The sequence below is a fragment of the Emys orbicularis genome, chromosome 9 (genome assembly GCF_028017835.1).
Source record: "Emys orbicularis isolate rEmyOrb1 chromosome 9, rEmyOrb1.hap1, whole genome shotgun sequence".
Lineage (NCBI taxonomy): Eukaryota > Metazoa > Chordata > Testudines > Emydidae > Emys > Emys orbicularis.
This window is the reverse complement of record NC_088691.1, coordinates 90,885,300-90,902,256: the sequence shown is the minus strand read 5'-3', so window position 1 is coordinate 90,902,256 and position 16,957 is coordinate 90,885,300. Positions and strand designations below refer to the sequence as shown.

The 16,957-nt window shown below is 45.3% G+C and overlaps 1 protein-coding gene across 1 annotated transcript in view; it reads left to right on the top strand.

Annotated features, from left to right (window-relative positions):
• Positions 1-6,785: 6,785 nt before the first annotated feature.
• PHC3 (polyhomeotic homolog 3) overlaps positions 6,786-16,957 on the top strand; it is a 90,889-nt gene continuing 80,717 nt past the window's right edge. Inside the window, exons 1-3 of the mRNA XM_065410847.1 lie at positions 6,786-6,887; positions 11,073-11,220; positions 14,064-14,222. Of these exons, the coding sequence (XP_065266919.1) occupies positions 6,847-6,887; positions 11,073-11,220; positions 14,064-14,222 (348 nt within the window). The 5' untranslated portion in view covers positions 6,786-6,846. The remainder of the gene's footprint in view (positions 6,888-11,072; positions 11,221-14,063; positions 14,223-16,957) is intronic.

Genomic DNA, 16,957 nt, shown 5'->3' with positions numbered 1-16,957 from the left:
CTCACTTCTGCACTGCCTCTGGAGGTGGGTCTGATCTCCCCACCGAAAGCAGAAGTGCAAGGGAATGTGACAAGTCACATTCTTTTTTTCACATAAAAAAGAATCTAACACATCAGAAAAGGGCAGACAAATAACCAGTGACAAGTTTTTAAAGTGCTTGTACACAAATGCTAGAAGTCTAAATAATAAGATGGATGAACTAGAGTGCCTCGTGATAAAGGAGGATATTGATATAATAGGCATCACAGAAACCTGGTGGACTGAGAGCAATCAATGGGACACAATCATTCCGGGGTACAAAATATATTGGAAGGACAGAACAGGTCGTGCGGGGGGGAGGAGGGGGAGTGGCACTATATGTGAAAGAAAATGTAGAATCAAATGAAGTAAAAATCTTAAGTGAATCCACATGTTCCATAGAATCTCTATGGATAGAAATTTCATGCTCTAATAAAAATATAACATTAGGGATCTATTATAGACCACCTGACCAGGACAGTGATAGTGATGATGAGATGATGAAATGCTAAGGGAAATTAGAGAGGCTATCAAAATTAAGAACCCAATAATAGTGGGGGATTTCAATTATCCCCATATTGACTGGGAACATTTCACTTCAGGACGAAATGCAGAGATAAAATTTCTCGATACTTTAAATGACTGCTTCATGGAGCAGCTGGTACGGGAACCCACAAGGGGAGAGCCAACTCTAGATTTAGTCCTGAGTGGAGTGCAGGAGCTGGTCCAAGAGGTAACTATAACAGGACTGCTTGGAAATAGTGACCATAATACAATAGCATTCAACATCCCTGTGCTGGGAAGAACATCTCAACAGCCCAACACTGTGGCATTTAATTTCAAAAGGGGGAACTATGCAAAAATGAGGGGGTTAGTTAAACAGAAGTTTAAAAGTACAGTGACTAAAGTGAAATCCCTGCAAGCTGCATGGGCGCTTTTTAAAGACACCATAGTAGAGGCCCAACTTCAATGTATACCCCAAATTAAGAAACACAGTAAAAGAACTAAAAAAGAGCCAGGGTGGCTTAACAACCATGTAAAAGAAGCAGTGAGAGATAAAAAGACTTCCTTTAAAAAGTGGAAGTCAAATCCTAGTGAGGCAAATAGAAAGGAGCATAAACGCTGCCAAATTAAGTGCAAGAATGTAATAAGAAAAGCCAAAGAGAAGTTTGAAGAACGGCTAGCCAAAAATTCCAAAGGTAATAACAAAATGTTTTTTAAGTATATCAGAAGCAGGAAGCCTGCTAAACAACCAGTGGGGTCCCTTGATGATCGAGATAAAAAAGGAGCGCTTAAAGATGATAAAGTCATTGCAGAGAAACTAAATGGATTCTTTGCTTCAGTCTTCACGGCTGAGGATATTAGGGAGCTTCCCAAACCTGAGCCGGCTTTTGTAGGTGACAAATCTGAGGAACTGTCACAGATTGAAGTGTCACTAGAGGAGGTTTTGGAATTAATTGATAAACTTAACATTAACAAGTCACCGGGACCAGATGGCATTCACCCAAGAGTTCTGAAAGAACTCAAATGTGAAGTTGCGGAACTATTAACTAAGGTTTGTAACCTGTCCTTTAAATCGGCTTGTGTACCCAATGACTGGAAGTTAGCTAATGTAATGCCAATATTTAAAAAGGGCTCTAGAGGTGATCCTGGCAATTACAGACCGGTAAGTCTAAAGTCGGTACTGGGCAAATTAGTCGAAACAATAGTTAAGAACAAAATTGTCAGACACATAGAAAAACATAAACTGTTGAGCAATAGTCAACATGGTTTCTGTAAAGGGAAATCGTGTTTTACTAATCTATTAGAGTTCTTTGAAGGGGTCAACAAACATGTGGACAAGGGGGATCCAGTGGACATAGTGTACTTAGATTTCCAGAAAGCCTTTGACAAGGTCCCTCACCAAAGGCTCTTAAGTAAAGTAAGTTGTCATGGGATAAAAGGGAAGGTCCTTTCATGGATTGAGAACTGGTTAAAAGACCGGGAACAAAGGGTAGAAATTAATGGTAAATTCTCAGAATGGAGAGGGGTAACTAGTGGTGTTCCCCAAGGGTCAGTCCTCGGACCAATCCTATTCAACTTATTTATAAATGATCTGGAGAAAGGGGTAAACAGTGAGGTGGCAAAGTTTGCAGACGATACTAAACTGCTCAAGATAGTTAAGACCAAAGCAGACTGTGATGGACTTCAAAAAGATCTCACAAAACTAAGTGATTGGGCAACAAAATGGCAAATGAAATTTAATGTGGATAAATGTAAAGTAATGCACATTGGAAAAAATAACCCTAACTATACATACAATATGATGGGGGCTAATTTAGCTACAACAAGTCAGGAAAAAGATCTTGGAGTCATCATGGATAGTTCTCTGAAGATGTCCGCGCAGTGTGCAGAGGCGGTCAAAAAAGCAAACAGGATGTTAGGGATCATTAAAAAGGGGATAGAGAATAAGACTGAGAATATATTATTGCCCTTATATAAATCGATGGTACGCCCACATCTCGAATACTGCGTACAGATGTGGTCTCCTCATCTAAAAAAAGATATACTGGCACTAGAAAAGGTTCAGAAAAGGACAACTAAAATGATTAGGGGTTTGGAACCGGTCCCATATGAGGAGAGATTAAAGAGGCTAGGACTCTTCAGCTTGGAAAAGAGGAGACTAAGGGGGGATATGATAGAGGTATATAAAATCATGAGTGATGTGGAGAAAGTGGATAAGGAAAAGTTATTTACTTATTCCCATAATACAAGAACTAGGGGTCACCAAATGAAATTAATAGGCAGCAGGTTTAAAACAAATACAAGGAAGTTCTTCTTCACGCAGTGCACAGTCAACTTGTGGAACTCCTTATCTGAGGAGGTTGTGAAGGCTAGGACTATAACAGCGTTTAAAAGAGAACTGGATAAATTCATGGTGGTTAAGTCCATTAATGGATATTAGCCAGGATGGGTAAGGAATGGTGTCCCTACCCTCTGTTTGTCAGAGGATGGAGATGGATGGCAGGAGAGAGATCACTTGATCATTGCCTGTTGGTCCACTCCCTCTGGGACACCTGGCATTGGCCACTGTTGGTAGACAGGATACTGGGCTAGATGGACCTTTGGTCTGACCCGGTACGGCCGTTCTTATGTTCTTATGTTCTTATAAGTCCTGTCCCTCCCCGGCCTGGTGGACTAGCAGCTAGGAGATCCCCAGCTGGGACACTCCCAGCAGCATGGGGAGATCAGATTTCATGGGGCAGGGCTTATTTCACAGCCCGTGACATATTTTCCTTGGCCATGAAATTGGTAGGGTCCGAAAAGATAGGCCCCAGGCCTGATCCTGCCATGTCGAGTCTGCTTAAACTTTGAACAGAGAAAGTATAAGTCGTAAGATGGAGATCTTCCAAATAATTATTTGGAATACTCTGGAAAATGCATGGAAAGACTTAAACAGACTTTACATATAAGCTACCTTTGGATTCTGACCTGTTGGGAAGATTCCAGAGAGACTTTTACAAGCCAGCAGTTTATTCCATCACTGCTGTGATCCTAAACTATGAATACTGGAAGTCACTTGTATGTATATTGATCTTTTAACCATTTGTAACTCTCTGCTTTTTTCCCCCTTTTATTATTAAATCTTTAGCTTTAGTTACTAAAGGATTGGCACAGCATGATTAGTGGGTAAGATCTGAGACTCATATAGACCTGGGGATAAGTGTCTAACCAATCCAAAAGGACCAGTCTCCCATATGGTGAATCATGTTTTCAGTAACCCCTCTCTATATTAGACTTGGCTGTCTAGATGCGATCCAGGGGCTGGATTGCCTAATGGTGACTGTATTTGGCTTCTTGTTAACCACTGTGGCATTACACAAGCTGTTTTGTTACTGGCTTGGCTAATATAATTATAGAATAAACCGCCAGTTTTGGGGATTGTCTGCCCTGTTTCTTGCAGTCTGCCCTGAGTGTGGCATTCTCAGTGTGGCCCATCCAGGCATCCACTTAAGTCAATGAAAAGACCCCCCTCGTCCTTGGCATCAGTGGATACAAAATCAGGCCCATGAGAACCAGTCCTGTGAGATGCTAAGCACCTCCTAGAAAGTACTGAATGCCCTCAACTCCCTTTGAAGTTAATGGGTGAAATCCTGACCCCATTGAAATAAATGGCAAAACTCCCATTGACTTCAATGGCATCTGGATTTCACCCAGTGAGAATCGAGGGCTCTTGTAATCTGTAGGACAGGGTTGGGCAAACTACAGCCTGCAGGCTGAATCTGGCCCGTTAGGGCTTTGGATCCGGCCCACCAGGGGCAGCTCCAGGCACCAGTGCACCAAGCGCGTGCCTGGGGCGGCAAGCCGTGGGGGGCGGCCTGCCAGTCGCCGTGAGGGTGGCAGTCAGGCTGCCTTTGGCGGCATGCCTGCGGGAGGTCCGCCGGTCCCGCGGCTTCGGCGGCAATTCGGCGGCGGGTACGCCGAAGGTGCGGGACCGGCGGACCTCCCGCAGGCATGCCACCGAATCTGCGTTACCAGCGGACCGCCCGCAGGCGTGCCACCGAAAACCACCTGACTGCCGTGCTTGGGGCAGCAAAATACATAGAGCCGCCTCTGCGGCCCACGGGATTGCCACCCCCATGGCACCAGGGGCAGTGGTGGATTAATGATTTTGCTGCCCCTAGGCCCTGAAATAATTGCCGCCCTGCGCCCCTGGCCCCGCCCCAACTCCACCCTTTCCCCGCCCCCATTCCAATCCCTTCCCCACTGTCCTGCCCCAACTCCACCCCCTCTCTGCCCCTATTGGATCCCTTCCCCAAATCCCTGCCCCCGGCCCTGCCTCTTTCCACAGCGTGCCGCGTTCCCCCTCCTCCCCCCTCCCTCCCTGCCCCGCGAAACAGCTGTTTCGCGGTGCAAGCACTGGGAGGGAGGGGAGAGAAACAGGACGTGGCGGCGCGCTCACGGAGGAGGCAAGCTGGAGCAGGGGAGCTTCTCTGTGGGTGCTCACATTTGCCGCCCTAGGCCTAGGCCTTCTCGGCCCAGGCGATAATACGCCGCTGACCTTGGGCCCTGCTCCCAGAAGCGGCCAGCACCATGTCCCTCCGGCCCCTGGGGGGCAGAGGGCTCCACATGCTGCCTTCGCCTGCAGGCACCGCCCTCTGCAGCTCCCATTGGCCGGGAACAGGGAACTGTGGCCAATGGAAGCTTCGGGGGAGGTACTCGTGGGGGGGGGGAGGCAGCGCGCAGAGCCCTCTGCCCCCCCTCCCCCAGGGGCTGCAGGGACATGGTGCCGGCCACTTCCGGGAGCGGCGCGGGGCCGGGGCCAGGGCAGGCAGGCAGGGAGCCTGCCCTGGCCCCGGTGCGTGCCACTGCCACCCCTGTGCTGCGCCAGGCTGGAGCCTGCACCCCAAACTCCTCCTTCACCCCAACTCCCTGCCGCACTCCGCATCCCTCCTGCACCCAACCCCCTGCCGCACCCCTCCTGCACCTCAACCCCCTGCCCTGAGCCTCCTCCCACACTCTGCACCCCATTCTGTGGTCATGAGTCACAATAACATCATTGAATGTGTGATATCAAAGGGGAAATTAATATATTTTATTTTTATTGTTGGATGAATATATATATTAGTTGCATTTCTATAGTGCCTTCTATCCAAGGATCTTAAAATACTTACAAATTAAAGTGATTTACAAATGTTAACTAATTTACCCCTCAACATCTCTGAGAAGAACATTTAGTTATACAGATTTAATGAGGGGGAAACTGAGTGCAAAGAGTTTCAGAGTTGTCGACCTCTTGCAGGTCTCATTATTTTCAGGGGGAGATGTGAAGGCTGGTACCTCTGAAAATCAGGCCTTAAGCGACAGGGTTGGGAACGGAATCCAGGTTTCCCTTTGTCTCAGTCCCATGCTCTAGCTACCCTCTAATTCTGACCAGCCTGTCTCCTGTAAAAAGAACAGGAGTACTTGTGGCACCTTAGAGACTAACAAATTTATTTGAGCATAAGCTTTCGTGTCTCTAAGGGCTAGTCTACACTTACGCGGTAGTTCGACGGCTGCGGATCGAAGTTCCGAGTTCGATTTATCGCGTCTGGTGTGGACGCGATAAATCGAACCAGGAAGTGATCCCCGTCGACTGCGGTACTCCAGCTCCGCGAGAGGAGTACCGCGAAGTCGACGGGGGAGCCTGCCTGCCGCGTGTGGACCGCGGTAAATTCGAAGTAAGGTATGTCGAATTCAGCTACGTTATTCACGTAGCTGAATTTGCGTACCTTACTTCGACTTGGGGGGTAAGTGTAGACCAGGCCTAAGGTGCCACAACTACTCCTAGTCTGTATCCGCAAAAAGAACAACACGGCTGCTACTCGGAAACCTGTCTCCTGTGCCCTCTTTAGATTTTTCCAAAAACAAACATTGGGGAGGACTGGAGGGAGTGCAATTGTGTTGGGCTAAAGCGCAGCCACCATTTTACCATGACCCCGATAACCTTTCATGGGCCCTGGCTGGAGGCATTTTTGGGATACAGGACTTGATTAAAATGGTAACAGTCCCCTAAAAACTCCCCTGACCCTGGGCCACGGCCATTAGCCCTCCGCCTCCCACGCCCCCTTTAAGTCTGTGGCGACTTAGGAGAAGCTTATTGATAACACAAGCTGTGTCGGCTGGGCAGCGTGAGGGGAGTAGGACTCGGAGGAGCAGCTGTCTGCCACACTATGGCGCCCACACAGATCCGAGGACCGCGCTGCTAGGTGAGGTACCTGCAGCCGTGGGGCGAGACGTCTGGAGCCGGGGGCTCACAACTCCCCCTTTCCCCCGACTCCGACCTCCCGGCGGCGGGGCGCATGCGCAATGCCTCCCCGTGAGGGAGGAGAGAAGATGGCGGAAGCGGAGTGAGTAATTCGGTCGAGGCGAATCCGGTCCTGCTGGGGTGGATGGGGGAGGGGGAAGCGGCTGCGGGCGGGGCCGGGAACTGGGACTTGATAACGCGGCGACCTTGGGCCACTCTCATGCAGGGAGCCGTTCCCCTGTCCCGTCTGACAGCGGGTGCCAGGCAGGGCATCGCCGGGCGCTGGGCCATGGGCCCCTCCTGGCTCTAGGGCTCCTGCCTGCCACGCTGCCCCCACCAGGGGCCCCATCTTGGCCTGCCCGCCGCACTGAGGGGGCGGTGGCTCAGTGGGTGGCCTGAGGGGGCGGTGACCTGGCCTGAAGTGGGATGCGGTGGTGGGTGGCCTGGCCCAGAGGTGGCAGTATCATGGTGGGAGGCTGTATAGCGCTGGGGTCATGGGGTGGGTGGCTCAGGGCAGCGGTGTGGTGTGTCTTAAAGTGGGTGGTGGCACGGGGAGGGCAGTGGCGGGTGGGATTTTTTTCTACCATAGGGCAATCTGCTGAGGGCACGGTGTGGGGGTGGGGGAGGGTGGAGACTGCTGGGGTGGGTAGGCCTCATCAGGCAGTTTCATGGACTCTTGGGTTACTTGGGTTTGTGATTAACCTGCATAGGATCTTCTTGGCAAAACTGAAGTACCACCGGATATAGCTGAACAGGTTTCACTCTATCCCCTTAACACTGTGGTTCTACTGGTTCCTGGTGTTTGATGCCTCTGTCATCTGATAATTTTATGGGTTCACTTAGTTGCTTGTTGCTTGGGTTGCTCCAAATTCTAGTCTAAGGTAGGGTTACCATACGTCCGGATTTCCCCGGACATGTCCGGCTTTTTGGTACTCAAATCCCCGTCCGGGGGGAATTGCCAAAAAGCCGGACATGTCCGGGGAAATAGGGAGGCAGCATAAGCCAGGGTCTGGCCTGGCCCCAGCACAACCCGCCGGGTCCGCAGTGCAGCCCAGCCGCCCGGCTACATTGTAGCGAGCTCGGGCAGGGGAAGGGGGGGGCGCAGCCGCAGAAGGCGGCGATGGGGCTGCTGCTGCCCCCAGAGGCCGGGTGGACCACGCGCCCCAGCCAAGCCCGCAGGACCACGGGGAGGCCGGGCCCAGCCAACGGCTTGGGCTTCCCTCGCGGGCGGGGACTCCCCGGCCACTGGGGGACCCTTCCTGTGGCCCCATCACCCCGCGCGGCAGGAAGGAGGCTGCGGCGCGGGGCAGGGAGTGCGGCGTGTGCCGGGGCTGCAGGGACCCGCGCTGCCCCGGTCGCTGCTGAGCATCCGAAGCCCCCGCCAGGCAGAGGCTGCCGGGGGAGCTGGGCAGGCGGGGGGGGGGGGTGCAGAGGCTGCAGGGCGAGGAGGAGCAGGGCAGGCAAGGGCATAGAGGCTGCAGGGGCAGGGCAGGTGGGGGGCGCAGAGGATGCAGGGGCGGGGGGGTGTAGGGGCTGCAGGGCGAGTGGGGAGCAGGGGTCACAGAGGCTGCAGGGCGAGTGGGGAGCAGGGAAGCACTTAGCAACCCCCAACCAAGATCAGAGCGGGAGGGGGAATGTGGGGTGCTCAGAGGAGGGGGCAGAGTTGGGGCAGGGACTTTGGGGAAAGGGTTGGAATGGGGGTGGGGAAGGGGTGGGGGCGGGGCGGGGCGGAGTTGGGGCAGGGCTGGGGGCAGGACCGGGGCCCCGTGGAGTGTCCTCATTTTTAAATGTTTGAATATGGTAACCCTAGTCTAAGGCTATGTCTACACTAGAGCAGTGGTTCTCAAAGTCGGTCCCCCGCTTGTTCAGGGAAAGCCCCTGGCAGGCCGGGCCGGTTTGTTTACCTGCCGTGTCCGCAGGTTCGGCTGATCGCAGCTCCCACTGGCCGCGGTTCACCGCTCCAGGCCGATGGGGGCTGCGGGAAGTGGCGCGGGCCGAGGGATGTAGCTGCTCTATGCGAACGGGATCAAGTCAGTCTTATAAAGGGACTATGGTTTCAACCTTCAGTATGGAGAGGTTATCCTCTGTGTCATAAATTATCATGCACCTGCTGAACTGATTCTGGATTCCAGCCTCTTCAACCCCAAAAATACAAATTTCTCAAAAATTATAGGTCTCTGTTACTTGAGCTAACAAAAGATCATGTTAGCTGTCGCCTAATGAAATACCTGTAGTTCTTTCTAAACAATCAATAGAGAAGATAGTGTTCTCTTTTTCTTTCAGACACACATAAAATGTCCAAATGTTGCTTCCATTACTATTGTTTGTACTGTGATAGCACCTAGGTGCCACCAATGAAGGACCCTGTTCTGTTAAGCCCTCTCCATGCAATCAGTGGTAAAAATACCAGAGCAGGGTTGATTTGAGTGAGTTATGCACCCACTGCGTTTAAGATTGGATCTCAAACTAAATATAACAAAAACTCTGCATAATTATAGTATATTTTCTTCATATAATTATTGAATTCATTGTCAACAAATTAATGCTAGGGAAAGTTGGAAGAATAAACTCTTTTTGAGCAAGTGGGACCATTTAAGCTAGAGTGACCAGATGTCCCGTTTTTAAAGGGATAGTCCTGTTTTTTGGGACTTTTTATTATATAGGTGCCTATTACCCCCCACCCTGTTTTTTCACAGTTGGTATCTGGTCACCCTAATTTAAGATAAAGGAGTAACTATTATCTCGCAGAAATAGTAGCCTGTTGGCCTCCTGTGGATCAGCCACTAGAGGCGGATGCATCACACACATAGCCAGTGTTGTACCTCCAAAATACTTATCAGTTATGAAAATTAAACATCGAGTGATTCCCTGTATTCATGATAACTTAGTTGAATTATACAAGATTCTGCTCAAACCGGAAAGAGAAATTTTAAATGTAAATGTTTCATTGAAGTGCACCCAAGATCCTGGACAGGAGGGAGATACAATACTGTACAGTTTGCCTTTATATTACCTGTTACATTTTTTTCTTAATATTGAATGATACTGGCATGTGCACATAAGGCTGTTCTCCTCTGCTGGAGAGTATCAGAACTGGTCAGCTTTGTACCATAAGCCCTATACATAACACCTGATGATGATGATACTGTACCTAACTCTTACATATCATTTTTCATTAGTAGATCTCCAAGCACTTTGCAAACAAGTATTATTATTCCCATTTTACAGATGGAGATTCTCTTTCAGCCCAAGTGGTAGGAGGCCTATGCTTTTGGAGCAAGAATTCTGAGTTATTTTCCCACTACTGCCATGAGGTTCATAATGGCCATGGCAAGCAGCATAGTGACAAGTGTGAAGTCCTAGATTATCACGTTTGTTAGAATGTATTGATTATTACAAGTTATGTGCTGTAGGATAGCACTCTACAGAGCTTTGTTATGCTCTTAGAATGCAGTTTGTCTGCAACTTTCTAAAGGACTGCTTTCTGTGCTCTGCTACCTTCTCTTAAAAACATAAAGTAAAAGAAAAAGTATGTTCTCCCATGATCCTACTCCTTCCAAAAATAGTAGCCCTCCTCTTTATTGTTGCTCTGACCATACTGAAACAGAAAATGGAACAAAAATGTTAACTCTACCAGAAACTCATAGTGAGTTTACTTAAATTTTAAACAAGACTTCTATGAAGAGAAGTCATCTTCTACAGAAGAAAGAAAGAAAGGTTGGTTAGGAGAGCTGAGGAGATCTGCATTAAGTGAATGGAATGTGCTATTTCAGTTAGTGGGTAAAGAGAGGCCAGAATAGATAAGAAGACTCCCTTCGTAAAATACTGCTCTTCTTTATAAGGCAGCAGAGAAGTAAAAGGAATTTTCCCACAGTCTTGTCTCCTGAGGGCAAAAGTGAACCACCAATGATTTTTGTTTCAGAAACTTTATCTTGGTGCAGGTGCATGATGTGAGTAGCCTGTGGCTTTCCCACTGTGCTTCTTTGGAGGATGGTGATATAATGTGTAGCTTGGTGGTATACAGTTTTGACGGTGATGCCTAAAGTAGTAGTTTATTGATGTAGTTTTTGATGTAGCTTATGTGTATTATACCTAATAATTTGAAATAGTTTTAAGCTTGTGAAGCTATTCTATGTCTGCCTGTCCACAAGTGATATACAATGAGTCCTTTTCTTAGGAATTAACATAAATTGTCCATGATTATTTTTTTGGAATCATTTAGATTTTTTTTCTTTAAATTCAGTACATCATGTACTAGTATAAATGAACTGCTTGAATTTCCTGCCAGACTGAAAGAACATTGCACTGCTATGGAGAATGAATCAAATGCAACGACGTGTTCTGCATGTACAACTACCATCACCACCACCTCCTCCTCTCGGACACAACCACCACAGATATCTGTCTACAGTGGCTCCGACAGACATGCTGTACAGGTACTGGGCTGTGATGTAGTGCAGAGGTTCTCAACCAGGGATCCGGGGCCTCCTGGGGGGCCACAAGCAGGTTTCAGGGGGGCCTCCAAAATAAGAGAGCAAAGCCAGTGTTAGACTTGCAGGAGCCCAGGGCAGAAAGCTGAATGCGAGGCTGAAGCCGAAGCCCAAGCAACTTGGGCCCCCTGTGACCGCTGCCTTGCTTGCTACCCCCTAACCCCGGCCCTGGCTTTTAATCTACTGGATATGTAGAAAAACAGTTGTGTGGCACAGGTGGGCTGGGGAGTTTTTATAGCATGTTGGGGGGGCCTCAGAAAGAAAAAGGTTGAGAACCTCTGATGTAGTGTACAGAGGAATGGAAAGGAAATTCATAACCAATGTTTACTGATTAAAAACTCAAACATAGGAAACAGTACTGGCTTATAAAAATAAATTGGGCAGTGCTGCATGCTAGTAAGTTAAAAGTTTCACTCTTGCTTTCCCTTCTGGTTCTTACTGTCTGGCTTGTTTGAGTATTTTTATGAAATATTGATTGTCAACAAAAACTTTCAGTGGTAGAAACAGTGCTGCTGACTTGAATCTTACAATATACAGACTAGATTTGTTATCATGATCATAAGTAGTGGAGTGGATGAAATATCTAGATTCCCTGGAACCACAGCCTTGTCATGACAAGGGTCAGCTCAGCTCACCAGTCTTTTGCATAAATAAATTGCGTACCATGTATTTTATAAGGTTGTATGTGAGGTTTTTCTGACGAGACCTTTAAAAACCAATGTGCATAGACATTAATAATATCATGGCTTCATTGAAGTCAGCGGTAAAACTCCCATTGACTTCATTGGAGCTAGAATTTTATCCTAAAGGGCCTGTGACACATTTTCGAAGAGTAGGTGTAGAAGGTTGCCCCAGTGTTCTTGCCAGTCTTTTATCTCCAATCCCGGCTGTTGTGTAACGTTTCTTAGTGCCAGTTATCTGCTTTGCTTATCTATCATTCACCTCAGAAGAACCAGTATTTCAGTAGTGCTCTATAGTATGTATTTTATTTGTAAAATGATTTGGGAACAATTGAGCTGAAAGGCGCTATATAATGTGGATTGTCAAAGAACAGGCTTATACTGTAGACCAGAATGTGTGTGTTAGTTACAATCTATAATTCACTTGAACAATGATTATGTAGGAAGTTTAGAGTTATGCAGGTGTTGGGGGGTGGGGTGGGGGAGTGTTTGTTTGTTTTTTATTTTCTTGCAATGGTTAACTTCCATTATAGCACTATCAAAATTAAAATAGTTTAGTATTTTGTAGGGCTGTCGATTAATTGCAGTTAACTCACGCGATTAACTCAAAAAAATTAATCGCAGTTTTAATTGCACTATTAAGCAATAGAATACAAATTGACATTTATTAAAAATTTTGGATTTTTTTCAATTCACCTCATACAAGCATTGTAGTGCAATCTTTGTCGTGAAAATGAAACTTACAAATGTAGATTGTTTTTGAGTGCAGTTATGTAACCAAAAAAAAAAAAAAAAAAGTAAAACTTCAGCGCCTACAAGTCCACTCAGTCCTACTTCTTGTTCAGCCAATTGCTAAGACAAACAAGTTTGTTTACATTGACAGGAGATAATACTGTTCTCTTCTTATTTACAATGTAACCAGAAAGTGAGAGCAGGCATTTGCATGGCACTTTTGTAGCTGGCATTGCAAGGTATTTACGTACCAGATATGCTAAACATTCATATTCCCCTTCATGCTTCAGCCACCATTCCAGAGGACAAGCTTCCATGCTGATGACGCTAATTTAAAAAAAGAATGATTTGATTAAATTTGTGACTGAACTCTTTGGGGGAGAACTGTAGGTCTCCTGTTCTGTTTTACCCACATTCTGCCATATATTTCACGTTATAGCAGTCTTGGATGATGACCCCAACACATGTTCATTTTAAGAACATTTTCACTGCAGATTTGACAAAATGCAAAGAAGGTACCAATGTGAGATTTCTGAAGATAGCTACAGCACTTGACCCAAGGTTTAAGAATCTGAAGTGCCTTCCAAAATCTGAGAGGGACGAGGTGTGGAGCATGCTTTCAGAAGTCTTAAAAGAGCAACACTCCGATGCAGAAACTGCAGAACCTGAACCACCAACAAAGAAAATCAACCTTCTGCTGGTGGTATCTGACTCAGATAATGAAAATGAACATGCATCGGTCCATGCTGCTTTGGATTGTTATTGAGCAGAATCCATCATCAGCATGGACTCATGTCCTTTGGAATGGTAGTTGAAGCATGAAGGGACATATGAATCTTTAGCGCATCTGGCACGTAAATATCTTAGGAAGCCAGCTACAACAGTGCCAGGAGTATCCCTGTTCTCACTTTCAGGTAACATTGTAAATAAGAAGTGGGCAACGTTGTCTCCTGCAAATTGTAACTAAACTTGTTTGTCTGAGCGATTGGCTGAAGTAGGACTGAGTGGACTTTGTTTTATTTTTTAATACAGTTATTTTTTTGTACATAATTCTACATTTGTAAGTTCTACTTTCATGATAAAGAGATTGCACTACAGTACTTGTATTAGGTGAATTGAAAAATACTATTTCTTTTGTTTTTTACAGTGCAAAATATTTGTAATCAAAAATAAATATAAAGTGAGCACTGTACACTTTGTATTCTGTGTTGTAACTGAAATGAATATATTTGAAAATGTAGAAAACATCCAAAAATATTTAAATAAATGGTATTCTATTATTGTTTAACAGTGCAATTAATTACGATTAAGTTTTTTAATCGCTTGACAGCCCTAGTATTTTGTAATTGTGATTTGTTACTTATTGGTATATTGCAGGTTATTCAACAGGCCTTGCATCGTCCCCCTAGCTCAGCTGCTCAGTATCTTCAGCAGATGTATGCAGCCCAACAGCAGCATTTAATGTTGCAGACTGCCGCTCTACAACAGCAGCACTTAAGCAGTACCCAGTTTCAGAGTCTGGCAGCTGTTCCGCAGGTGAGACTTAAATATGTTGTGATGTTCTGCTTAGGACACCCAGAACTGTGAGCCACCATGTTACCTCTCTGCCTCAGCAAGAGTGAGTTTTGCTGGAGATTAAACTGTGTCTCCGCTCCCTGCCAAAGCAACTTGTCTGCTTCACCAGCAAACTCCTCAAGACTCTGCCAGCGTTAATCTTGCCTTGCAGGTAACAATCACTGAACCCCAGTTCCTCCCTCAGTGTGCGGTCTCTCTCACTGGACACTCACAGAAATTAAGTTTTCTCCCTCCAAAGAGACAGCGTACATATTATTCTGTTAACTTAGCTGAAGACTTGCATTTACTTCAGTATAACGGCACTGAGATGATTCATAGTAAAATTTAAAAAAAGTTTATTAACGAAGAGATTTTAGTGATACTAAGCAAGAGAAGGAGACAGGTATGGTTATGTACAAAACAAAACATACTTTCTATTGGCTAAAACTTAATTTTAGCAAGATACAATCTTTGCCTAAGCAGTTTTCTTACTTATATCAGATTACCAGCGTCCCCAACCTTTCAGATGACAGGACCCAACTTTCACAGGCTGAAAGTGTACTGTATGCTATGTCCCCTAAGTAATGGCTAGCTAAAAGGTCTTTTTGCTCCCCTTATGTTACCCAAAGCCCATTGTCTCTGCCTTAAGAGCCAGGAAGGCATCCTGGTACAGGTTCTGTCCCCTGGTGAGCTCACTAACCTCCTCCTTCCATTTGTTAGTTTGATGGCTTTGTTTACCTTATATGTAAATTTATTTTCATTGTCCTTTGCCTGCAATCAAGATGGTCAGATAGGCAAATCCACATTCCTTTGTTTAGGCTGTCAACTTAGTGTATGCACTGCCTCCCAAGCACGTCATAAGCACATATTTCTAGCACACACACAACTCTTTGTACACAAACTGTATATATATCACACAATAATTTTTGGAACCAGCGTGTCATCAGTTTACATATAATATCTTACAAGACACCATTTAGATACGTATTATGACAACAGTGCATAGTGTGTGTGTCCGGCCTGATATGAACTACAGTATGATGGGCCCTCTGTCAGTTGGCATTGAGGGCTCTCTGGATCACATGTCTAAAACTAATGTTCTAGGATGAAAAACGTAAACCATTACCAAACCTAATAACAGCTTTACTGTGCATGTCTAAATACCTCACAATAATTCATTGTAGTATTTTAGTGACTTTATTCTTTTAATTGTCTCTGTGTGGACTGCAAACCCACTTGAATATTTTTAGTTTTGTAAGAATCTCAGTAGGTGCTCATCCAATGCTCTGGGTGTCCATTACATATATTAAAATAAACTATACAGATACTTATATGGTACAATAAAGGACTTAATGATGTTAACAGAAAAGATCGAAACTTCTCCAACCCTCAACCCCCCTTCCCAAAATATGGGTGGGGGGGAAGGAACATAATACTCCCCAATACAGATAAAATAAAAATAATTAGTGTTATATCTTATTTTGGTACTTAATTTTAGTGAATCATGCCAAGGAATATAGGTACGTAATAAGTTACAACAAACCTTAGTTGTAATTCTGAAATTGGAAAAGAAAGTACGAGACAATGCCATATTCTGTTCCCATTTGCAAAGGCTTTAGCATTAATCATCACAATAAGCCTTATCCAATGGTCATTAAAGTTAATGGAAAGACTTCCATTGTCCTCAGTGGTTATTTGAAAGGAAATGGTATCCTGGTGAGAGAAGTAATTATCATTTTACACATGGAGAGGCTGAGACATGAAGAGTTAAAGACCTCAAGGCTATACAGCTTCATTTTGTCAGACATAGGATTAGGACTCGGGAGTTGATGGATCACAGTCGTGTACCTCTTCCACTGGATCATGCTGATTGCCTGAGACAGTCACATGATCTCAGCCTAAAATTGAGATGACTCAGAAGAAGGTAACTGATGTTGCATCCATGTTCAATAAAGGACCTTGAATTTAAGACAATTAAATATAATCCACACAGGACTTGACCTTGTAATCCTTACTCATGTGAGTACATATTAAAATATATGGGGGACGTCTCATGTGAGTAAGCATAGTGGGATTGCATTCTTAATTAGAAAGTGGATCCTGTTTCCTTGCTGTTCATATATGTTTTAGGCTGTTATCCACGTTGCTGGTAACCCTCCTCTCACCCCCAAATTCAAAGGTAGCCAACAATAGAGAGACGAATACAATTTTTAAGCAATTGTGACAGGCAGAAGCTGTAAAAATTGAGGGAAACCTTCATTTATTTACATGATCTGCTACTGAAAAACTTAATTTTGTTTTTTGTCCATTAAATGGGTCTCCACAGGATTTAGTTTTAGAATTAAGAATTATATGGCAGTAAAAATCATCCAGAATACAATTACAGAAATGCTTGTGCACTTATAATTTAGAATGGAAAGGCTGATGTTCTTCACCCCATATTGTGAGAGGTTTTTGTCTTAGCCATAAAAATTTGGTTCCTGCTGCAACCAGGAATGCAAAGCCTTGCTGGAAATAAACTTTTTTCCTCTCAAATTTCAAAATATTTTGACCTTTTAGTGTTTTGGAATTTATCATTTAAAAATGACCAAGTAGTTTTGGGTGCTAAACAAAAATGGAGGGTGAAACTTGTTTCAGAGTTTATGCCATTCAATTATTGCATTGCTTTCTCTTTTGAAAAAATAACTGAAATGACCAAACATTTAACTCTGAAAAGT